Source organism: Pararge aegeria, chromosome 16, assembly GCF_905163445.1.
Source record: "Pararge aegeria chromosome 16, ilParAegt1.1, whole genome shotgun sequence".
In the NCBI taxonomy this organism is placed as follows: Eukaryota; Metazoa; Arthropoda; class Insecta; order Lepidoptera; family Nymphalidae; genus Pararge; species Pararge aegeria.
Genome location: NC_053195.1, coordinates 14,894,529 through 14,920,140, shown reverse-complemented (window position 1 = coordinate 14,920,140; position 25,612 = coordinate 14,894,529). Strand labels below are relative to the sequence as shown.

The 25,612-nt window shown below is 37.5% G+C and overlaps 1 protein-coding gene across 2 annotated transcripts in view; it reads left to right on the top strand.

The window, feature by feature from the left end:
• The window catches only part of LOC120630342 (probable E3 ubiquitin-protein ligase RNF144A), a 145,785-nt gene that overhangs the window by 37,622 nt on the left and 82,551 nt on the right, over positions 1–25,612 (top strand). Inside the window, exons 1-3 of one of the 2 annotated variants that reach the window (XM_039899541.1) lie at positions 2,079–2,201; positions 3,508–3,655; positions 24,959–25,109. In XM_039899541.1, the coding sequence (XP_039755475.1) occupies positions 3,629–3,655; positions 24,959–25,109 (178 nt within the window). In that variant the 5' untranslated portion in view covers positions 2,079–2,201; positions 3,508–3,628. Of the gene's footprint in view, positions 1–2,078; positions 2,202–3,507; positions 3,656–24,958; positions 25,110–25,612 lie in introns of those variants that run through there. The other variant, XM_039899540.1, reaches the window with a different exon arrangement.

Below are 25,612 nucleotides of genomic sequence, written 5' to 3'. Positions count from 1 at the left end.
AATTTATACAGCTGGCTAAGGGAAAGTATGTTAGTTTTTTTTATAAAGTTCTTTAGTTGGATAACTTACCCTTGAAATCTTACCTAGTAAGTGATGATGAAGTCTAAGATTGTAGGGGGCTAACCTGTTAGGGAGTGTGGTACTCAAACCCCCGAATAAGTTTCTACGCGACATCGCAACGCAACATTAAATAGCTGAACGGCACGTCTTTACTTTACCAGACGCGGCCAGAGACAATTCAGAAAAAAAAAATCCCTATGTTACCCCTAACGGGAAATCGAATCCGGGACCTTCTACCTCAATTCACAGCGTTGCGCCAGGGTCGTCAAAATCGATGTTACTTTTACTAAGACTACACCTTCTGTATGTCATGAACTGTTAATAATTAAAGTGTCAAATTTTTACCGGGCATCGAACTCCGCTCATAAGACCACAACGCTCGCCGATGCGCCAGGGAGTTCGTCAATACAAGAAGCGTGATTTTTTAGTGTTTTTTCCTTCGTGTAAAAATCTAGTCGCACTAAGCCGGTTTTTTACTTCACTGGGCAAAAATTAGATACGTAATATCTATCTGATTTTAGCCTTATGATATTTGAGAAGCTATAGTGACAAGCGCCAGGGCCCCGCCAATGGGCCCCGCGGACATCACTATACAGTGCCGCCCTCAAATTTACACTGCATCACTATAAAAACCGCAAATCAACGCAAAAGCATTAATATCTCCACTGTAATAAATGTACTCGAACGTTCCGGTTTCTTTTCTCTTTTCTAATACGCAACGCAAAGATCTGGAATGCCAATCCGTCTAATGTTTTCCGCCACGAACTTTAAGCTCCTTCAAAATGAGTTCTGGAATGTAGCTCTTGTTACGACTAGTAACGTATGAATTCGCATTGGGTTAAATGCTCTGCCCTGACCAGTGAACCAGAAAAGGTACGTTTTATGAAAGACAAACATTGAGCACAATTTACTTGGACGTAACAAGATATTTCAAATCAGCAAAAGTATTCCAATTGCATTAGACGCAATTTGTTCGTACCAATCAATTATAGGAAGCGGTGATAGCCCAGTGGTGGGTGGTTGGGCGGTCCCGGCAGCAGTTTATATGGCAGTTTTATGCACGCACCACTATAGTTATGTCCGTTTTAAGCAATTAAAATATCACGGTGAAAGAAGACATCGTGAGGATACCGACCTGAGAGTTCTAGATAGTATTCTCAAGGTGTGTGAATACCACCAGTCCGCACTGGGCCAGCGTGGTGGACTACGGCCTTAACCACTTCTCATTCTGGGAGGAGACCCGTGCAGTGTAGTGGGCCAGTAATGGGTCGACATAATGATGCTTTTTCTTCTTCTACCATATGGATAAGGATGCCTCTGCTAACTTTATTAGTAGTACACTTTGCATAAGATTGATTTTCGAATAACTTTCGGGGAGACCGAGTTTGAATTTCGAAACGTACATCTTAATTTTACAGAGTTATGTGCGTTTTAAGAAACTTAAATAAATAAATATACACACATCGCCACCTAGCCCGAAAGTAAGCGTAGCTAAGATGACTGATGAATATATTTTTAATGAATAATGTACATAAATACTTAGAATATATGTATAAACACCCAGACACTGAGAAACATTCATGCTCATCACACAAACATTTTCCAGTAGTGGGAATCGAACCCACGGCATTGGGCTCAGAAAGCAGGGTCGGTGCAAACTGCGCCAATCGGCCGTCATATCATTTGCTTCAACGGTGAAAAAATCGTGTCCCGAGAGTTCTCCGCAATGTTCTCAATGGCGTGTAAAGTCTACCAAACCGCAGGTTGACCAGCATGGAAGACTAAGGTGTAAACTCCCTCCTAGAGGAGACCCGTGTCCTGTAGTGGGTCGGGTTGTTGATGTTAATGATGTTGATTATTAACAACAAGCACGTACAGAACCCAATCTAAAACGTGTTCTGCCGCGAACTTGACCAGATGCTATTCGCCTTATCAAGGAAGTGCTGGGGCGCATGGAAGTCGACGCCACTGACACTTGTCGCTTACGTCACTTTTCGGCGCGCACTCGTCGCGTGCGGACGCCGGGGTCACGTCGTGTAGTCGCGTGCGCATTTTTTTCCATCGGTTAGTTACCCGCGTAGTAAAGCACTTTCGATATTATCTTCATGAGTGAGTGTCGTATTCTCGGATATATATAACACGTAACATTAAATTGGATAAAGCGTTCTTTATATGTATAACTAGCTGTTGCCCGCGACTTCGTCTGCGTTTGATTTCGTTTTTTGATGTGGCATTAAATTTGTTGTAGATCTAAAAAAAAAATTAAGTATTCAGTATCGCTAAACCTTACGTTTGCTGCTGTCCGCTGAGGATTTCTGTCCTCTATCTCCAACCACAGTTTGGACAAAATTAAATACATATTATAACCTCTATAGTACAAAAATAATTATTTAAATGGATTATAATTTGTCGGTGTTATGGTGTAAAATCGTCAAACACTCATCCCCTCTCCCAAAGGAACCGAGCTTAATGTCGGGATAAAAAGTATCCTATATTACTTCTTACACTTCCAAGAATATGTGTACAAAGTTTCATGAGGATCGGTTAAGTAGTTTTTGCGTGAAAGCGTAACAAACACATACATTTACATTTATAATATTAGTAGGAATATGTTACAATTTTCACTTTAATTCACCTGCCTTATGGCAACATACGCGTATGATTTAATTTGTGTACATCTATTGCAAGTGTAGCTTTCGTATGATATAGGTTGCATTCCTCTAATATTTATTATCAAAATACTAAAAGAGATATGATGACATTATACGATGTGTACACGTATTTATTATTTGCTTGGTTAGCGGTATTCTCTGTTTTACCTACACCAAGTCTTATCTTAAGTAAACATGACAACTAACTGACAGATAATGCAAAGCTGAAACCGATTTACGTATTAAAGTTTGTACAGGAGTTATTTGAATCTAACATATAAAATTCTCGTATAAATAAATACATAAAAGTAAATTAGCCTAACTAAAGAAAGGTTATTTGGAAAATCTATTATTCCTAATGAGCTAAAACTGGGGAATGGATGCTTATATTTGACAAGCTTTTCTTTAGAACTTTTAAAGGGGGAAACTTTGTCATGCATGATTTTATAAAAACTTTAACAGTTTACGCAGCGCACGCAGCAAAAGCTCTTTGATGGACAAAAAAAGGATTTTGAAATATGAATATATTTGAATCTTTATTGCTGCCATGCTCCTACGGGCCTAAGCGCTATAGTATTTCTTCAAAAATGGGCTATCCAACACTAAAACAATTTTTAAAATCGGACCAGTAGTTCCTGAGATCATCGCGTTCAAGTAAACAAACAAACAAACTTTTCAGCTTTATATATTAGTATAAGATAACTTGTTTATAGTCAGGCACTTCTTATGACAGTTTCTAAAATTAAACTTAAGTAAGGGTGTGCGACTTTTAGTTTATTTTTTTGTCTTGTGTTAGGACGATATTGCTTTTGTCTCAGTGGCGACAATTTTGTGAAGTTTCAGTGTTAGTGAAAAGTGCTACGTCACTTTTGATTAAGGATGCTGTCGAGTGTCTTGTTGATAAGGTATTTTGAATAATGCCTAACGAGCACCGTCGTACCAAAGTGAGTTGCTATATTTTTTTTTTTTTGTCTCTGTTTGCGATATCTGCTGCTGTGTGAAGATGTAGTCTAATATGATAACGGACTTGTTGTTTGTAGGGGTCTGGCAATTATACAACGTGTAATTGAAAACCTAAATATTGCTTCAGCGGCTTTAGAGGTATACTATTTAATGTCATCGTCATCCACGACAACTCTGTCAAGGGTGAATCCGTTTTATGTCACACGTTTACATCCAAATAATAAACGTGTGACATAAAACGGTGGTAAACCTCACCTTTTTCCTGTTGCCGCGCTTTGATGGGTGGACAACTAAATTTTATCCCTTGTCAGTGGATATTAAAATTAATATCATTTTTGCATCCTGCCTATGATAGCCGTGCAGAGGGGAATAAAAATGTTATATCGTTGTGGATGAAAAAAAAAAGAAAAAGTGTGTACTTATGTACACGCGTTAGAAGTTATACTTCTTTGGCGTAACAAGATAAAAATCTTTTAAATATTTTTAACTTTCGTCTTATTCTACGTTTGTAGAAAAAACTACACTAACAAAAGAAAAAAGGTATGAAGGTGTCGGTTTTTTGTGACGAGCATCTTAAAAATTTACTCTCACCATGCATTCTATTTTATTATAATAATTTTTATTATAATAAACATTATTAGGCTGTTATTGGTTTCGCACTCAAGCGAAATGCATATCAACGTGTGGGCGAACCAAATACGTGTGTCATTCTGTGATAAAAGTATTTAATTAGTACACAGTGCATTAGTTACTAATCACCGCGTGCTGTTTATATTATGAACCTAAATTTAAATAGGCCACTGTGACATGGAATTGCTTACATTCAAATGAAAAATCATCCTTAGCTTATTCTTGTTAGCATAGGTGCTATTTTCCATACAATTCGAGAATCTACGTGTGTTTTTTTTTATTGAGATTTTTATACTTTATAAAATACTAGTTATATTCGCTAAGCTGTTTCTATTTGAGTAGTTCTTTTAACATACTTTCTTTAGAGTAATAACGTAAACCGTGCCGTGCAATACAGTATGGAGCAGCGTGGTGGGTCCATGCTCTAAATAGTTTTTTTTTTAATCTATTTCTTTAAAGGGACTTTTATTTTTTTAATCTATTTCTTTAAAGGGACTTTTACCTATAAAAGTCCCTACCTACAGGTCAGCCCCATCGTTACTTACTATATGAATCCTAAATACACATAAATCTTAAACTACTTATTAAGATTGAAACTTATATAGTGTTGATTTGACTGTGGTGTTGAATACAATAATAATTATTGTAGGTAGATACATCACACTCAAATCATATTAAGCAACGTATTGTTGCCATAAAATATACGTTATTATAATGTATACTTATTTAAAATTTCGTCACGGTATATCATGCCAATGTCAACCTTGATAACAATATAATATTTACGTTAGTACAGTCACCAGCAGAATACAGTGGTACGTGTAAAGCCTAAAGTTTTGATGATGATAAGTAAATACATACTATATTTTTCATTTGACATCAAGTACTATTGTTGAAATTCACGACACTGAACGTAAATTGGATTAATAAAAAGAGCCTACATCTAATTAATATTTTAAAATCAAAAAACTCCATGAATGAAAAAACAAACGTTTAAAACGATTATTTGAAGTAAAAGTATATATAATAAAAAAACTGCTTTTCTTAATAATGTTCTTTACATAATATGAAGGTTTTGACATTAGACGCCAGAAATGACTATGCAACAGACACTGCGCAGGTAAAAAGTTTTCGACAAAAAAAAACCGACCTTGTTGTTAAAAACTTAAAACAAGAAATAAATATTTTCTACAACATTTTTAGGTCGGTGCGAACTAAAATGTAAAATTACTAAATTTATAGTATACCTAACAATGAAAGCACCTATTAATTTTCTAAGTTTCACTTGGCTATAATTTTTTTACGCTTGTTCGTGGATAGTTTTGCAATTATCTAAGTTATAATAGTCAAATCTCAACTGCTCATAACCCTTTACAAGGTATTGCTTTTCCCGAGGTTGAGAAGCTCTCCCAATACTTCACCGCCAGCTTTTATTGTTGCTGCTATAGGTGTGAATATAATATTTGAATAGTTCCCTCGATTTCTCCAGGATACCGGGATTCAATAATAAAATAAATAAATAAAAAGTCTCCAATTCTCATTTGTTTTGTTGTGTTGTGGTAGAAGTCGCTCTGGCGTAGGCCTCCCCCAGCTCTCTCCATTCCTTTCTTTTCTTAGCGTTTCTCATGCACAAAGGTCCACATACTCGAGTAAAAACGTCCGCCCAGCGTTTCCTTGGTCTTCCTCTTTTCCTTTTCTTATTCCGGGACCCCTTCCCGGGATTCAATAAATCTGTACTAAATAAAAATAGGACCACCTCTGATGTATAATGCACCAAACAGAAAACAATTATCAAAATCGGTTCATTATTGGCAGAGTAATCGTGTAACAAATACACGAAAACAAAACATACAGTAGAATTGAGAACCTCTTCCTTTTTTTTAAGTCGATGGAAAATAATTATTATTATGTTAAGTTAAGGAAAAGAAGTTATAAAATAAGGAAATGGTTTTTATTTCACGTTTTTATTTGTTGTGCACGGTCCACGTCCTGACATAATACATGCGATAAATAATGATTAACATAATCCTTCTGACTGCAATTAAGTAAAACTGAATCCTAATTTGCTTGAATATTCTCTAAACTTAAACCAATCAAATACGTATAATGGGCTTGTATTTGCTATACCGTTCGTCGATTTAATACTTTTGTCTCACTTCGAAATAAAAGGTGCCTTATACATTTTTGAAGTCGACTGTACAAATCGCAAAATCTCTAAGAATCGATAGATTTTGATACACACGAAAACAGTACAAGGCTGAGCCTCTTAAATAACTTGACTAATTAATGAGCTACAAAGTAATTTCATGGAAATTCCTAACTATTTGTGTGTAAGAAAAAAAACTGTAAAGTTGGTGTAGCAAACGTACACAGTCGTATAATTTATGCCTAAAGATAATGTTTAAAAAGGCACTTTTGGGTTATCGGGCCGAAAACGGACTTTTAGGATAACTGATTTTAATAGTTCTATTTTTGTTTAGAAATCGCGGGAACCATTAACGCCCCAGTATCGGGAAGAGCAATATTTTGAAAAAGGTTATTTGCAGTTGATATACGACTATTATAACTCAGGTATATTTGCAAACCTACCCACAAAAAAGAGTGTAGCCGACCGACAAAGTAAAATAACTAAAAAGCAAGTAATAAATATATTATAAAATATTTTTCAGTCAGTCAATGTAGAAAATTACCCGGCACTTTCCTTGTTTAATAAAAAGGGACCGTATACAAAGAATTACTCTTGCTTTTTAGTTGTTGAAATTAATCGTTTTTTTTTTTTTTTTTTTTAATAAATATTCTTTACTACCACGTAATTGCATTGCAGCTAATATATTTAGTAATATATGTTTATCATTGGACATTATATTATGAACCCACTATATTCTAAGTATGAAGTATGTATATGTTACACTTAAAACCCGTTTTCTTTAGCTTTTACTAAGTAGCTGGTTTCCAACTAACTAGCTTTAACGAAATGTTGCTCTAAGATTATATTACCATAATTATATTCATCTGAAGATAATTACGTTTAGGTTAGGACATATACATTCATTTATAGTCACCGCCATAGTAGATAAAGTTTGGCTAAAGTCGTTGGGACTTCAGACATACAGCCTGAGCTTTAACGAAATGTTGTTGTTTAAACTAGAATTTACTGCTGCTCTAAGAATATATTACCATAATTATATTCATCTGAAGATAATTACGTTTAGGTTAGGACATATACATTCATTTATAGTCACCGCCATAGTAGATAAAGTTTGGCTAAAGTCGTTGGGACTTCAGACATACAGCCTGCTTTTAATTTGAGGTGATACTATGAACCGCCAAGTTTCTACTCCAACCACGTAAAGATATTGACTTAAATATTTCGCATCTTGAGAACTCGGTTAGCAGGTTATCCTACCCAATCTCCTCCTTTTTCAAACCAGTTTTTAATTTGATATTTATTCATATTAACGACTTATATTTGGCAAAAAATAAGCGGATGTACTGTAAACTTGCCTATAAAGGCCCTTCAGCTATTGTAGGTACCTACTGTTGGTGTCATTTAAAAAAAAAAAAGGTAATAAAATGTTATACCAACTAAGAAGCAAGAAAGGGCTATGGTGATTTTGGCTTAATATAGGCTAACCTGTAGGATTCGGTCGTGGCTTATTATCAACCCACAGACATTGATGTACCGCCAAGCGACTTGGCGTTACGGTACAATGCCGCTTGCAAACCGATTTAGGAGTATGGGTTTACTATAACAATACTCCATAAATTCCAATCTGAGATTTATAGTTCATTCCATTTAATGTAAGAATGCTTGTCAATATGTGATCTTCGGTTCGATTTCTGTAACTTGCAATCAATCTTTAGAAGGGCGGATCTTACGTCAAGAACTGCCGTTAAGATTGCATAATTTTTATTCTGTCTAATAAAAATCTCCCGTTGTTCTTTGTTGGTAGCTCTTGTTCTTTTACGGGTCTCTGAACTTGAATAAGTCTCTTGTTTTATGGGTCTCATAGACTCATAGTTAGTGACCATGTTTTAGTGCCATAACTCCTATTGAACACATCGTATAAATAATTATAAATTAAATAACGCGCGTATACCGCAGTACTAAGCACTTTCTCTTTTATAAAATGACTTTCTCTTGATGAAAAAATAAAACGATGGTAATCCGTTCTTTTCTATGGTCGACTGTACTCACACCTTGTTATCGCTTGCTCAACCTTACGTCATAGTGAATTAATAACAATATAGTATTCTTTGTATTATATTATATATTGCGGATGCCCGCAACTTCGTCTCCTAAGAATTTCTGATATCCCGCGAAATAAAAAACTTTACCCTTTGCCTATATAGTTTTTATTACTTTGTATTTTACTAACAATTTATGATCGAAGTCTGACGAATTTTTTTTTTTTTTCTATTTCTATACCCGTCTGCATTAAGCAAATAGAAGATAAAATAACAAATTTTATGGATTATTGGATATGGATGGAGATATAACTTGAAAAATGAAATAGTTTGTTCCACGGCACGCACTTCCAACTTTTGAGGAAACTCCCATTGCCTAAGAGTTATCTATAATAATAAATCAAAGGCGTGCAAAGGTGGCCAGCGTGGTGGACTACGGCCGAAGCCCTTCCTGATGAGAGGAGACCTGTGTCCAGTAGTGGACCTGTAAAGGGTTAATGTTATTCATGATGAATCAATCAATAATAACTAAACTATTATTAACTAAATACTTGTTTTTAACTTTTTGCAAGGAAAATAAACAGGTTAACTCTTAATTATGACGTCGCGTTTACGAAATTAGTTGTTACAAAAACAAAGGTTAATATCACTTATAGGTTTCGTGTAAAAGCGTGCGTTTCGTAGAAATGTGACATAATGCAGGCGGTTATTATTTCGCCCTAATTCGCTTGACTCACGCATCGCGTTTAAATGCTTTGTTCCGATCGCTAAGAATACATTTTCAATTTAACTACGTTCATGACTCTTACGACTAGCGTAAATCTGTAATTTTGTATGATCATCACCATCACATCAACCCATTACAGGAGGGCACGGGTCTCCTCCCAAAATGAGAAGGGGTTAAGACCGTAGTCCACCACGCTGGCCCAGTGTAATTGATGGACTCCACACGCCTTTGAGAACGTTATGCAGAAATCTCAGGCATGCAGGTCTCCTCACGATGTTTTCCTACACCGTTGAAGCAAGTGATATTGGAATTACTTAAAACGCACGTAACTTAGAAAAGCTAGAGGTGCGTGAGATTCGAAGTCGGCCCCCCGGAAGTGAAGTCGGGCTCCTAACCAATGCGCTATCACCGCTTCTTCAAGTCTTCTCGCGAATTTTGTATGGATTCATTTAAATCAGGAATGAGGAGATCCATAGAAAAACCTGAGTTACCGGTATAACTCAACGAGTCGCGAAGTTGAAGTGACAATAGGCGGTGCACATGGCTCGCAGAACCCTTGGACGTTAGGGTCCCAAGGTGCTAGAATCGCGACCCCGCAACCGTTAACGCATCGTTGGTAGACCCTCGACGAGGTGGACAGATTACATCGAGTGGCAGGGAACCGCTGGACCCATAGCGGCACGATACCGTAGTGTTTGAAACTTCCCATAAATTCGAAATTAATTTATTTCATGTAGGTCTTGTTTATAAGCAATTTTTGAATAGTCACTCTGTTTTAGTGACTACCACCGGAAGGCAGATTCTGCCGAGAAGAGCCGGTAAGAAACTCAGCCGATTGCTCTTTTACAACAACATTTAGAATTTTTCTATCTTGTGAGAGATGAGAGCGGAGCGGCACGCTTCCAAGCAACCTTGTCGTTAAGCCTACAATAGATCTGTGTCAATGTGTGATGATGATGATGATGAAAAAAAAATCCCTTAATTTATTCAGTACGAACTGCTTCACTGTCATCGAATACTTTCAAGAATACATTTACAATCGCTGCACTAAAATACGATGAAATCATTAAAGGTAACTAGCGGATGCCAGAAACTTCGTCTGCGTAGAATTTCTAATATATTTTAAATCCCGCTAAAGATTAGAATTGCTTAGTTTTCCCTGGTCTGATCTAGTGGGAGGCTTCGACCGTGGCTACTCACCACTCTACCGACGAAGCCGTGCCGCTAAGCGATTAACTATAACTGGCACATATTGGAATACTAGCTGCTGCCCGCGTTTTTCCTCCGCGTCGTTGTACGATTCTTTTACTTTCCTAAAGTAATAATTAGCCATTATTACTCTTTACAAATCCACTTCAAATCCAAATCTTTAGAAAGCACAAACTAACACACTTTCCCATTAATGATAGTATAGATTACGTTCGGGTAAGATGCGGTATAGGTTCAATGTATTCAGTATACTGGCATACTGTATACATTGAATCTTAACATGTTAGTCCTATACCACTTTAAACCTCCTTCATCACTTATTTCACTTTCATTTTTGTTTTTCTATTCTTACAAAAGGCGGCCTTATCGCTTACCACCAGGTGAATAACTTGTGAACGAATAATAATATAAAAAGTTGTGTAACTGCAATTCTACATTCACTCAAGGGTATAGGTCAGAGACCTCAGTATTCGGCATTCATTTCAATAACAAAAATAAACTTTATTTGGGTATGCCGCTTTGCATTATAGAGCTTTTAATTTAAAAAAAAAAAACGAAGTTTTCAATTAATCGCTTAGGAAGAGGAAGTGGCCTTGCAGCGAATGCAAAAAGTACCGGTTCACTTGAGCGGGTGGGCGCAATCCGGAAAGTAGGTATAGGACTCAATTTAAACCTTGTAAGTTATGTTAACCCACAAAGATTTATTTATTTCAATGAAACTACAAAAGTAAGAACAGAATACAGTTAAAGTTCCAGACTAGGATTCCTTGTGTGAATACCATAAAGGTATATCGCTGAATCACAATCAATAAGTTCAAAGTTTATATAAAACGTAAGCTTACAGAAAAATCCTTTATAATATTAAGGATTACTTAAACGATTGAAAGCTTGGGTGTGAATTACTCTAGCTTCATAGCTTAATATAAATGAATGGCATATATGTATGATGGCTTCATAAGTGCCTGAAACGTTTCATAAGATAAAGGTAACTTTATAATAAAAAACTTAAACTGAGACAAAAAAAAAAAGTTTCTGGTAAAGCAAGAGTAACAATATGTGGTGTACACTGTGTACGCGCGCGCGTGTGTGTGTGCGCGTGTGTGTGTGCGTGTGTTCAAGTGTGTAAATATATTTATGTCTTGCTCTGTGTTTATTGTATGTTATTTTTATTTAGAAATTGTTTTTTTCGTTGTGCGTGCAAACGATTTATTGGCGCTCTCGCAACTAAGCCACGCCAAGCCAATCTCATTTTCTTACGGAACCCTATGAACATAAGCCAGAGTAAAGTAAACAAAGTTGTATTTTAAACGTTAAACGTAGCAGCTGACTAATACATACCGAAATTCTGCGTCAGAAGCCTTAGTACGAATTTTTACCTCGCAAGCGTCGTTCGTTTTCTAGTATATCCATAAAACATAACGGAAGAGTGAAAAGAGCCCTATCGAGAAAGTCGAATGTTTACCCACCATAATATATGGTGGGTAAACATTGTGTTAGTGTTAGGGGCGTTTTTACTCATACCCCTATCAGAATAACCCGCTAACAACTCAGACTGCTTCATTTATTGCATCTAACCAGGTTTGATCACCAACAAGGACTAATTTGTATATATATATATATATATATAATAGAAAAAAAAGATTCCATAGGCTCTTGAAGTATGTGTTTTCAAATGCCGAATCCTACGTTTACTGCTTGTCACTTTTACTATGGAAGCTTCAGAATATGGAGAACTAAATAAATAAATATATAACTGACAATACACACATCGCCATCTAGCCCCAAAGCAAGCGTATAATGGGTACAAAGGTAACTTATATTCATAAATTATATACTTAAATACTAATAATATAGGTGGTTGTTTTCATGTTCATCACACAAACATTTTCCAGTAGTGCGAATCAAACCCCAACAGCCTTGGAGTCTGAAAGCAGGCTCTTAACAATTATTCATTGTAAAGTCAACATCTCCTGAGGATGCTCCGGTTTCGGAGCGAAACATGCGTAGAGGGTACATTGCCGAAGATCTGTTTGGTGTGGAGTATAAGGATTGAGGAAATTTCGATTCTTCCGCTTTTCAAATTCAAATTCAAATTCAAATTCATTTATTTCAAGTAGGCCTACTTTATAAGCACTTTTGAAACGTCAAGTATGCATGTTTGTGTGACTCTACCACCGGTTCGGAAAGCAGATTCTACCGAGAAGAGCCGGCAAGAAACTCAGTAGTTGCTCTTTTCCAACATCAACATTTACAATCATTTTGCTATCTTGCGGGAGATGAGAGCGAGGCTGGCTGCTTCCATTCTACCTTGTCATTGAGGAATTCATCAAATGTATAGTAACCTCGCTGTACTAGATGCGTTTTTACACATTTTTTAAATGTATGCATTGGTAGGTCAAGAATTTCCTTAGGAATCATGTTGTAAAAGCGTATACTCAACCCAAGAAAGGAGTTCTGCACCTTTCGCAGACGATATGCAGATATCACCAATTTATGTCCGTTTCTGGTAAGTCGATTGTTAATTTCAGCTTTTGATTTATAAAGAGTAATATTTTGCCTCACAAAGACTATATTACTATAAATGTATTGCGAAGCTACTGTAAGAATACCTATTTGTTTAAATTTTTCACGAAGCGATTCGCGTGATCCAAGTTTATATATTGATCGTACGGCTCTTTTCTGTAGTATAAATATACTTTCAATATCTGCAGCTTTTCCCCACAGCAAGATCCCATAGGACATAATACTGTGAAAGTATGCGAAATAAACAAGCCTAGCTGTTTCAACATCGGTAAGCTGTCTAATTTTCCTGATTGCATATGCAGCTGAGCTGAGTTTACTCGCTAGGCTTTCTATATGGGTACCCCACTGTAGCTTACAATCTAAGGTCACTCCTAGAAAAACAGTGGAGTTTTCTATTTCAAGTGTTTCTCCATTTATTATGATGTTTTTATCAATTTTTTTTACGTTAGGCAAAACAAATTCCAAACACTTAGTTTTTTTTGCATTTAAAAGTAAGTTATTAACAGTAAACCAGTCTGACACATGTGACAAAGCACGGTTTACATCGTCAAAATTATCTTTGTTTCTATCAGTCTTAAAAATGAGAGATGTATCATCTGCGAACAGTACAATCTCACAAGTGCCCCTGACATGGTGTGGCAGATCATTTATATACACCAGAAACAATAAGGGACCCAAAATTGAGCCTTGTGGGACACCCATTAAGGCAGATGATCCCTTAGACTTTATGTCTTTTACGCATACCCTTTGAACTCTATCACTTAGATAAGAGGCAATTAAATTGAGTGCAACGTTTTTGATGCCATAGTGGCTTAGTTTTAATAACAACGTTTTGTGTTCAACGCAATCGAATGCTTTGGACAGATCACAGAAAACACCAATGGCATTCTGCGAACGTTCCCAGGCATCGTAAATATGCTTTATGAGTCTTGCGCCTGCATCCGTTGTACTACGACCTTTAGTGAAGCCGTACTGCTCCGGATGAAGTAAGTTATTTACATTAAAATGATTTAAAAGTTGATAAAGTATAATTTTTTCAAAGACCTTACTAAGAGTTGGCAAGATTGAAATAGGCCTGTAATTGGTAAGGTCATTTTTCTGACCGGATTTAAAAAGGGGTATTAATTTACTACATTTCATTAGGTTCGGAAAAATACCCATATCAACACATTCATTAAAAATTACAGCTAGATAAGGGGCAATAACGTCAATAATGTTAGAAATGACCATCACCGACATACCCCACAAATCACCGGTTTTTTTCAACTTTAATAACCTGAAATTCTTTACAATATCTATTGCAGATATATGTTTAAAATTAAATAAAACATTGCACTCTTTAACATTATCTCTCAATATACGCTGAGCTGCTATTGGTGAAGAGCTTAGAGAATCTGTTAACAAAATGGGAACATTCTGAAAGAAGTTTTCGAAAGTATTAGCAACCTCCCTGTCAGACGTCACTTTATTGTTATCAACAATAAGTTCAAAATCCACATCACGAGATTTAGTTTTTCCTGACTCGTAATTAACTATTTTCCAGGTTGTTTGTATTTTGTTATCAGATTTCATTATACTATATTTAATGTGTAGCGATTTCGCATTAGTGCAAACATTCTTAAATATTTTAGAGTATTTTTTTACGTGTTCTACGAAAGTTGGAGTATGATTAAATTGTTTTTCATCATACAGCTCGGAGCTTTTCGCGGAGTATAGCAAATAAGCTTAATTTTCATAATATGTCATGGATTTCCGCAAAGTACTTTGCATTGATACCTCCTTCCCTGTTCTCTGACCGCACGTCACGGCGTAGAAATAAATCCCACCCTCATCATTTGGATGCCTGGTTTTCTTCTACTGTTCGAAATACCAGATCATTTCTACCGCGCACTTGCAAATTATAGAACAATCTCCCATCTGATGTGTTTCCTCAAAAATACTATCTAGGGTTATTCAAGGGGCGGATAAACAAATTACTTAAAAGCCGGCAACGCATCGGTGGCTCCTCTGGTGCTGCAGATGTTTATGGGCGGCGGTGATCACTTAATATCAGGTGACCCAGTTGCTCGTTTGCGCGCTGTTAATATTTAAAAAAAACAGTTACATTCGATGTCGTAATGTTTCTATAATCGAAAACCAGCGAGTTGCCTTGCGAGCTGTTATCTCGAACTAAGGGAACAGATTGTTTGTTTATCGTCATAACGGCTCGGTGTGAGATTGTGTATATTAAAGGTCCACTTTGGATCCGTTGTAATTACAGAGCGATTTTAAACGGTGCGATAGGAATTAATTAGGTAACGATCTCGGGACACTTATAATTACTTTTGTAATTAATTGAATAATGCGCAAGAACTTGTAAACTTGTTTATTTATTGATACAAAATATTTCATATTTTATAGGTTCTTCGAAGCAGGAGAATCTGTATGGTGTAATTTATAATTTCATCATTCCTTATACTCCACACCAAACAGATCTTCGGCAATGTACCCTCTACGCAATTTTAGCATCCTCAGGAGATGTTGACTTTACAATGAAAATGTATTAAGTCAACTAAGCTTAACAATTAAGCTTCATTTTCATAACATATCATGGATTTCCGCAAAGTAACACCTGCTTCTATCCAATCCTTGTCGACTTGTCACATTCCGCTTAAATAAGAAATAAGGTATTTTTTTTTGTAATTCTTTTGTTTAAGGGCTTTTGTAGACCAGCTGACTGCAAGCATTATTGTAACCATTAATAAACATTAACCTAATTATTATTAACAAATAATGTAAACAAGTTACACGCCTCGATGGAGTCTGGCGATAAGGTACTTAAATACTAAAATAATACTAACCAACAGTATCAAAAAACATTTCGTAGTTTGAATGAATACCTAGCTTTTGTACGGGTCCGCGGGTTTTAACAACTCCTATAGCGTGGCTGTCTCCAGGATGCAAACTAGGATATCTTGTTACGAGTGCCGACTTCCACCAATAATAAGCTACATAAATAAGATGCTTACTAGGTAGCGACCCTGCTTGCTGAGTCCAAGGCCGTGGGTTCGATACCCAAAGCTGGAAAATGGTTGTGTGATGAACATGACTGTTTTTCAGTGTCTGGGTGTTTATATGTATATTATAAGTATTTATGAATAATATTATTCATTAAAAATATTCATCAGCCATCTTATTACCCATAACACAAACTACGCTTACTTTGGGGCTAGATGGCGATGTGTGTATTGTCTTAGTATATTTATTATTTATTTATTCTTTCTTTAGAATCTCTGAGCCAAGGCATTGAGCAACAATTAGTAGGGGGCACAATTATGTTCGCCAGCCGAAACATTCTACTATTGCCTCCATCGTGCCGGTAGGGCCCGATGGCAATTACCAGGGGGGTTCAGGCGCCCCAGCAGTCTCCAGTCGATGCCTTTATATTGTGCCTATGTCAATCGTGGAGTCAATGAACGTAGAACCTAACGACGTCTCAGAGTGATAAGCCTTAGTCCACCTAGCTGACCAATTGCGGTTTTCTAGGCTTCACGCGCCTTTTGAAAACATTATGGAGAACTTTGACGCATACATGTTTCCTCACGATGTTTTTCTGCACTGTTAAAGGATCTAACTCTGCCCTTCCGAAAGGGAAGCCGAAGCCTTACCCATTAGGCTGTCATGCTACACATTCAGGGTTTTTTTATATCTTAAATTATATGGGTCTTTAATCCAACATGGATATGTCAGCCGCATCATCCCTTAAGTAACTAAGATCTTCTTCTTGCGGTGCCTCTCCGACTAGCGAAGGTTGGCAGTCAGCTTCGTAAATTCTTGTCTATTTTTCGCGAGGCGATATAATTCTGCTGAATTCGCGATTCCCGTCCACTCTATGATGTTACGAAGCCAGTACGAAGCTGGCTTCGTAACATCAGAGAGTTACGACTTTTCCAACGCCTTGTGGAAAAAAGACCAGCCAGGAGTTTTTTCTGCGACCAACGCTTCTTCTTCCCATCATAATAGGCTGAAGGAGCTCATATTATTATTAAACTCTTTATTTGTATACCACAACATTTAAAATATAACAAAAACAGAAACATCGAAAGAAGTAGTAATACAAAAGGCGGCCTTATCGCTTAATAGCGATCTCTGCCAGGCAACCTTAGAATTAGGAAAAAAAAAAGAAGAGGAGACTGCTGGTGGTACAAATATTAAAATACATACATGCAAATAACTACATGCTAATACATAAACTAGTGTGCACAAATAGATAAAAAGTAACTAATATAATTAATAAATAAATAAAAAAATATAACAACACTTACATAATTAAATACTTTAACATACAATAAATGAGTAAGTACATATATACATACTATTAAAAGTCGTTAACAATATAATGGGCCTTAACTGCTCTTTTAAATATCGCCAGTGATTTGGATCGTCGTATGCTCAATGGAAGCGCATTCCACAATTCCACAGCTCGTACGCTAAACGAACGCTTATAAAATTTTGTCCTATGATAAGGCATACACAGCGTCAGCGCACGGCACGATCTTACACCAGATTGCTCACCAAGAAAAGTGAACTTCTCTTTTAAATACGAGGGAGTATTTAGATGAAATAACACACAGTACAGAAGAGAAAGTACATGCATATCCCGGCGACGACGAATAGGAAGCCACTTGAGTTTTTGTCGAAATTCGGAAACATGGTCATATTTGCGAAGGCCAAATATGAACCGAATAGCAAGATTTTGAAGACGCTCAAGTTTATTAAGCTGATCCTCGGTCAGATTAAGAAAGCTTGCATCCGCATAATCGAGAATAGATAGAAAGAGAGAATGTGCTAGCATAACTTTGGTCGGAATTGGAAGAAATGATTGCAGCCTTCGCAACGAGCTCATCGCCACAAACACTTTCTGACTCAGCTCTTTGACATGCACTGTCCATGACAATTCCCGGTCGAGGTATACACCAAGATCTTTAACAGAGTCACAAAAAGGAATAGCGATGCCATTATAAATAACAGAAGGAATGCTCAGCCAATCAACCCTCGCGATCATTCCTGAGCTACCAATAACGATAGCTTTTGATTTTGCAGGATTGACCTTTAGCCCATATTGCCTGCTCCACTCAGAAATTGCAGCCATATCATTATTTATAGCTGCAACAGCAGAACCAAGATTTTGAAGGGTAGATGAGCGATATATTTGGATATCATCTGCATACATGTGATAGAGAGAAGAGATGTTTTGAGTAATAGAGTTAATAAAAATAGAAAAAAGTAAAGGAGATAACACGCCACCCTGAGGCACCCCAGCCGCAACATCACACCAAGACGAAAAGGACTCGTCAATCTGAATGCGCTGTCGACGGCCATTGAGGTAACTCCGAAACCAGTCTATTACTGATGGAGATATGTTAATAGAGCGTAAAAGACTAAGCAAGATGTCAAAGTCAACTGTATTAAAGGCATTGCTAAAGTCAAGCAGAATAAGAATTGTTAGCTGCTTGTTATCCATCGCCCATCGAATATCATCAGTTACTTTAGCAAGAGCAGTAGCCGTACTATGACCAGGACGAAAGCCAGATTGCAAAGAACTGAGAAGGTTATTCTTATTAAGAAAGAGACTAAGTTGTTTAGATACGAGTTTTTCAAGAACTTTTGAGAGAAATGGTAATATAGAAATGGGGCGAAAATCAGAAAACGATGAAGGGTTGTTTTTTTTAGGTAGAGGAATAATCTTAGCAAACTTCCATTCTTCAGGGAATTTGCTACAGAGAATGGAAGAGTTTAAGATATGAGTTAGAATAGGGGAAACAACGTCAAGAATTGGAATGATCATATTACGGGTAATGCTATCTACACCAACAGCATTCGATGCAATGGATATTATGCTCTTCTTAACATCACATTCAGTAAAAGACTCGAAGGTAAATGGTAAAAAGTTAGGAGTTGAGTGGGAAGAAAGAATTCTAAGAGTACGTTCTTTATCGGAACTATTAATTGTATCAGAAGTAGAAAAATGTTTATTTAGGAGTTCGATATCAACGTTAATAGAAGATCTATGAGATGATTTACCAACTCCAAGAGACTCAAGAAACTTCCAGGTTTTAGATGGTGTGCCGTTCGCGCCGTTGGTTGACGCGTCGCAGAACTTCCTCATTGGATACTTTGCGAGTCCAACTGGCCATCATACGTCTGAATGCCCATATCTCAAATGCTTCTATGCGTTTCCTGAGGTCTCCTTTAATAGTATGGAACAGATGCAACAACGCAGGAGTCGAATGCGAAAGTAACTAGGATAACCTAACACATTGGGCCAGCGTGGTGGGCTACGGCCTTAACTACTTCTCATTGTGGGAGGAGAGCCGTGTCGTGTTGTGTACCGTTAATGGGTTGATATAATGACGATGATCATAATAGAAATGTAACAGATACAAAAAATGCCAGGAGATATAAGTGGGGGATATAATTTTTATCTTCCGCCCATGCTACCAGTACCCACAAGGGTTGTTCACGCTACATCTTTCGTGATCGGATACACTGTAATACGTCATAGACATGTTTGCGAACACGGGTGTATGTTGGAGTTGTTATTACAACACTATATACTGCTGTGTAAATAGTATAAATCTTATTTATATAGTATGTTGGCGGATTGGATGACGCATATATCCGCTGGCCTTATTTGCTGTTGTGACGTGTAACTTGGCTTCAAAATATAATATGGGTAAAGGCACATTTATAAATAATTTATCATCGCATGCGTTTTTATCCGCTCCGTAGAAGATCGTATGGTATTAGGGCATCTAAGTATCCCGCTATAATGTGAACATTTCTTCCGAACTACACTCTCTACTAATAAGTATCCAGGAATTACAGGATTTTCAACTCTAAAACAAGTCAAATTAAATCGATTTTAGTTTGACGATACAGAGTTGAATACTCACAAAACTACTCCTCTATTGCAAGCGAGCAAATCTTGTCCTAAAGCTACGGTTATGACACAAATTTGAGAAGAACAGTCAGATTAACGTCGAACCGAGCCTAGGTCCGAGTCCTCGCAGGAGGCAACCTCGGGTCGAAGTCTCCCACTTGCCCCCCGATGTTGTCGAGCCCTGGGGCTCTTCTCATGGCGAGCTCTCGCGCTCGCACCACTCCCCCTGTGACGCCGCAGCAACCCTTCAGCACGGGTAACATGCGCAGGAGACAATTATATCCCCCGGGAAGGGATAAAAATTTATCTTCTCCCACAACTTTATCAACTCTGAGAGCACAAGTGGAAATAAATTCAAATTAAAATTCAAAATTCATTTATTTCATGTAGGCCTATTTAATAAGCACTTATGAAACGTCAAATCTGTTTGTAGTGACTCTACCACCGGCTCGGAAGGCAGATTCCACTGAGAAGAGCCGGCAAGAAACTCAGCAGATTGCTCTTTTCCAATATAATTTTAAAGTTTATAAATTTTTTAAATTTTTCTGTTTTGTGTGAGATGACAGCGGAGTGGCCTGCTACTAAGCAATAATATCCAAATAATATAGGTTTAATAATAAACGGGGATAAAAACGTGCTTTAGCAGGTGGACACGTTAATTATATCCCTTGTGAGGGGATATAATCGGGGGATATAACTTGTGCTAGCCCTGCTGGTGGTTATCGGCAAGTGTCCATCCGAAAGACAAACGTGAGCATGAACAGATCGGTGCTCAAACTACTTTTATAAGTTGGCCGATAAAATATGTATTTCCTCCATTTTACCAGTGGCATCACGTTTCACGTGATAAACCTAACTGACATGCCGATCGTCTAAAGTAGTGAGCGACTACTAATGATCTATTTATGTTTCCTAGAATTGTTTCATGGTAATATTCAAGTTATTGACCGGGCGATGCAAGGTCTTAGGCGCAGCGCAATGTTAGCCCTCTACCAAAGAAAAATAAAACACTTGCCAAGTGCGAGTCGGACTTCACTCGACACTTTGCGTTAAAAAAATCATGACTGTTGTATGGGAGCCCCAAGCCCCTTAAATATTTATTTTATTCTATTTTTCTGGTGACAGACTGACATACAGACAGACAGACAGACAGACAGACATACAGACAGACAGACATACAGACAGATAGACAGACAGACAGACAGACTGAAAGACAGAGACAGAGAGACAGACAGGCAGAAGAACGGACAACGAGTCAACGATAATAGTGTCCCGTTTTACCCTTGCGGTATGGAACCCTAAAAGACTGATATCAAGATAGGGTTATTAAGTTATTATTATGCACATAGGTAGGGAGAGGAGATATAATGCTTTTTCGTTAGGGGTAGATTTCTAACAGTAAACTGTTCCGGCAAGCCACGGAGATTTTTTCCTATAGAATTGTGCTTTTCTATACGCACAGCAGTCGGTTTTCATTAAAAACCCATTGATTCTGAGAACCTCCACCTTTTTTGAAAGTCGGTTAATGATAAGTTATTATCAATGCGTTCTTCCGTATGGCCCACAAGGCCACTACATATTTATCAAACGTGATTCGCAAGATAAATGTTTGCTTGAATGTTTTTATTGTACAAATATGGCTCCTCGTCCGATAAACTATCCTATTACATTTGTAATAGGATTGATTTTCTATTATCAATACCGTGAAGTAGCGCCACGCTCTGATCGTTATGAAGTAAGGTTTTTTTAGTATGTTACCGTCTCTTTCTAATAAGTGAACCTTATCCTCTCACTATCGTTTCCTGACGAAGTAACAGTACTCCAACCAATTGGACCTGTTATAATTGGTGGCGCACCTTACACGGTCAATTTAAAAAAAAAAAACAAAGTTTTGTTAAATTATAGGTTTCCGATAAAGGATAACTTCATCAAAATCGGTTAATCGTCGTAATGAACTAAGGCTTTCTCTCTCTCTCTCTGTGTGTGTTTCTGTGTCCCCCTCTCTATCTCCCTCTCTCACTCTGCTTCTTACTCTTCCTCTCTCCCTCTTTCTCTTTTTCACTCCCTCTCATACACTCTCTCTCTCTAATAAGTATTAATAATTGACAGCACAAACAGATGACATACCTGATGGAATGTAGAAAACCATTGCTTATAAACAGAGCAACACTTTGCAGGGCTTGCAAGGAAGACGGGCTATAAAGTGCCGCCTCGTGTCCATCAACTTTAGGCGTACGTGTTAAGCCTCATGCGCCTGTTTACCGGCAACCACAACCTGCAGATCGGAACACAGCAATGCTACTTGGCGGCAGAATTGAGCATGGCGTAGTACTGCCCCGGACGAGCTCTGCCACAAAAAGCTCGACTACTACTAAATACAGCAATCATACACTCTCTTTAGTCCCTCATGACTGAGGATCGTGATTACTGCTATGGCGAGTAATCTTGTTATACATGATCTCTCTCCATCGGGTCCTGTCTTTGGCCATTTGTATTGCCTTATAGAAGGTACGGGCACCAGTTTCTCTTAGTTGATCTGACCATCGGTTTGGAGATCTGCCACGGGGACGTTTGCCTTCTACATTTCTAACCACTATCAACTTTTCAACGCTCTCGTTTCCGCGTCGTTTGATAAGTCCAAGATAACTAAGGATGCGCTGAAGGCAGATGGTAGGAAGATGTGTTTTAATTTTAAGTTGTAAAACCTATACTTTTGCGTTATTATCGTAACTTACATTTAAAGTCAACTGAGGCCTCGCCAATGATTTCTGTTGGATGCAACCGCATGGTGCCATGGTGGTGGTGGTGCGGAATAACGATTAAGTAAGATTGGAACATAGCAACGTATTATAATATCGATCGGGTACGCGTCTGCACATGTCTAGACTATAATGGAACTGTTATAGCGATGGAAACATGTCTGAACGATGTGAACTGCACTTTGCAAGAATCTGTTTAGTTAGGTACATGTTCATATGAAATTAAAGAGTCTGTTTACGCGACTTTATTTCTTTACACTCTTTATTTGCTCACAAAATAATACAGAAGAAGAACAAAAAAAATGACACAGACAGAAGCAGTGAACAAAAGGTGGCCTTATCGCTTAGTAGCGATCTTTGCCAGGCAAGCCTAGGATAAGGAAATCTAAAGGATAACAGACTGCAGGTTGTGCATAATTAAAAAAAAAAATACACACGTATAAGTACATACTAATACTTGAACTAGATTACACAAATAAAATAATACATAAATAAAGAAATAATATACACATCGCCGTCTAGCCTCAAAGTAAGCGTAGCTTGTGTTATAGTTACTAAGATAGCTGATAAATATTTTTAAAAATATAATACACTTAAATTCTTATAATACACGGATAAACACCCAGACACTGAAAAACAATCATGTTTATCACACAAACATTTTCCAGTTGTGGGAATCGAACCCACGGTCTAGGGCTCAGAAAGCAGGGTCGCTGCCCACTGCGCCAGTCGGCCGACATAATATACCTTCCCTACTAATCTCGCTTTCTAAAGTCTTTTTCCGCATTTGTTATCCGTTTATTTTCCCAGGATAAAAAGTATTCATTGTATACGTCACACACCCTTGAGAACATTGTGGAGAACACTCGGACATGCAGGTTTCCTCACGATGTTTTCATTCGACGTTTAAGCAAGTTATATGTAATTGCTTAAATAAAAAACGCACATAACTTGTAAAACTTGAAAGGGACCCCGAAGCTCTAGCCCGTAGGCTTTTACTGACACAAGCTATAACATCGTATCGACCCATTACCGGCCCACAGCAGGGCACGGGTCTCCTCCCACAATGAAAAAGGGGCCGTAGTCCACCACGCTGGCAAGTGCGGATTGGTGGATTCCACACACCTTTGAGAACAGTATGTAGAACTCTCAGGCATGCCGGTTTCCTTACGATGTTTTCCTTCACCGCCAAGCCACCGCAAATAGATCTTTAAATGAACCGAATAAAGAAATAAATAGTATGTTTCTTTTTCGTTTAAAACATTAAATTTATTTTTCAATACTTTTAAGTATGCTTTACCTTTAACAAAGAACATAGTTACGGTCCAACTCCAGTAACTGTACATTGTATTGATTTGTGCATGAATATTCATTACGTACGCGAAAGTTTACAGTTTGGATGGAAGGGTATTGTATTTAAATTGTAAATAACCAGCTGCCCGCGCTTTACTTAGAATTGTGCTTATGGATGGTATTTATGGATACAAATTTACTGAATAATAACAATAATAATTAAATTCTGTGATATATAACGATATCAACGCCAATTTCCAAACTTTAGACAGAGAATTGTTGTCAGAAAATTGTATACCTAACGCAAGACCTGATGGTTCATAGTTAAAGAACGTGATAACCAATAGACCAACCAGCCAGATCATAAAGTTATATATAAATAATGCCCAGCTGTTTCCACTTAATACATACCCAAGAGCACTGCCTACCTATATATTTTTTAAAACTAGGTCATCTTTTTAAAATTTGTAAAGCAATGCTATTTTAACGATAAAGCTGTGGGAAAATAGAAATTTTTAACCCTTTCCCGGGGGACATATTGTGTCCTGCCCATGCTAACCGTGTAGCACGTTATGGCTATCCTGGTACAACCTTATCCACAGTAACGGTACTACACGTATACAACGTGTAAATAAAAACCGAAATAATACTTCAGGGGCTTTAGGGGTACATTATTTGCTGTCTCTGAAATTAATCTTTAAAACCGAAACGTTTGCCATAGTTTTTTTCTAAAAGAAATCAGATACAGCCCCAACATCACATGCAACAGTGCAATCAAGCGAATTCTGTCACTTTGTTAGGTACGCGTCGCGTAGCGTAAGCACTATGCACGTGTCGGTCTTTAATCTTTAACAGGGTTGTCATAAGTTAACACTAAGAATGTTTTGAATTAGTTTATATGTAAAAAAAATAGTCTTCTTTTGGTTTAAGATTTTTACAGTTCCTTATGAAATATACTTACGCATCCTTCAACAGTAAATCGTAATTCAGTTACAAGTTGTATATCCTGCATTTGTTTTCTTTTTGTCACCAGATGGGAGCAGGTGCGAACGGACCCGGCGGTCGGCGGGCCCTCGAGCTTATCCTAAGTGGGGGGCTCAAGTCCTTAGCGAGACCAACGAAGCCAGTCAGGAGAGCTGCTTCAAGAGATTCGGTTTTATCTCAACCACAACCGCTGCTTGAAGGTGAGTATTTAGATTCACGGTCCGGCAATCGTCTATTGCGTACGGAGTTAGCCGGCAGAGTGAATAAAAGTGAGCACAATAAGCGCAATTGTTTTTTGTATTCTATAGTTTTGGACCAAGCATCTATATATAAGTTGTTGTTGTTGTTGACCCCCAACGAGGTGGACAGACGACACTAAGCGCATCGCAGGTAGCCGCTGGATCCAAGCGGCACAAAACCGTGGAATTTGGAACTCCCAACAAAAGACCTATGTCTAGTGGCGTGCATTGAGGGTATGCACAGGGTATGCAGATGAAACTGCACTGCCTATGTCCAGCAGTGGACGTCTGTTTGTTTATATGATGATGATGATTTTAGTTTAGAACTGCCATTATAATCCGTTTGAAAAAATTTTTTTTTGTTTGAGACAGTAAATTTCCCATGTGGTCCCATTTTCATCAGGTCAAGATCTGTTGAAAGGATATTATAGAAATTGAGCTATAGCGATATGAGTATTTTTAAA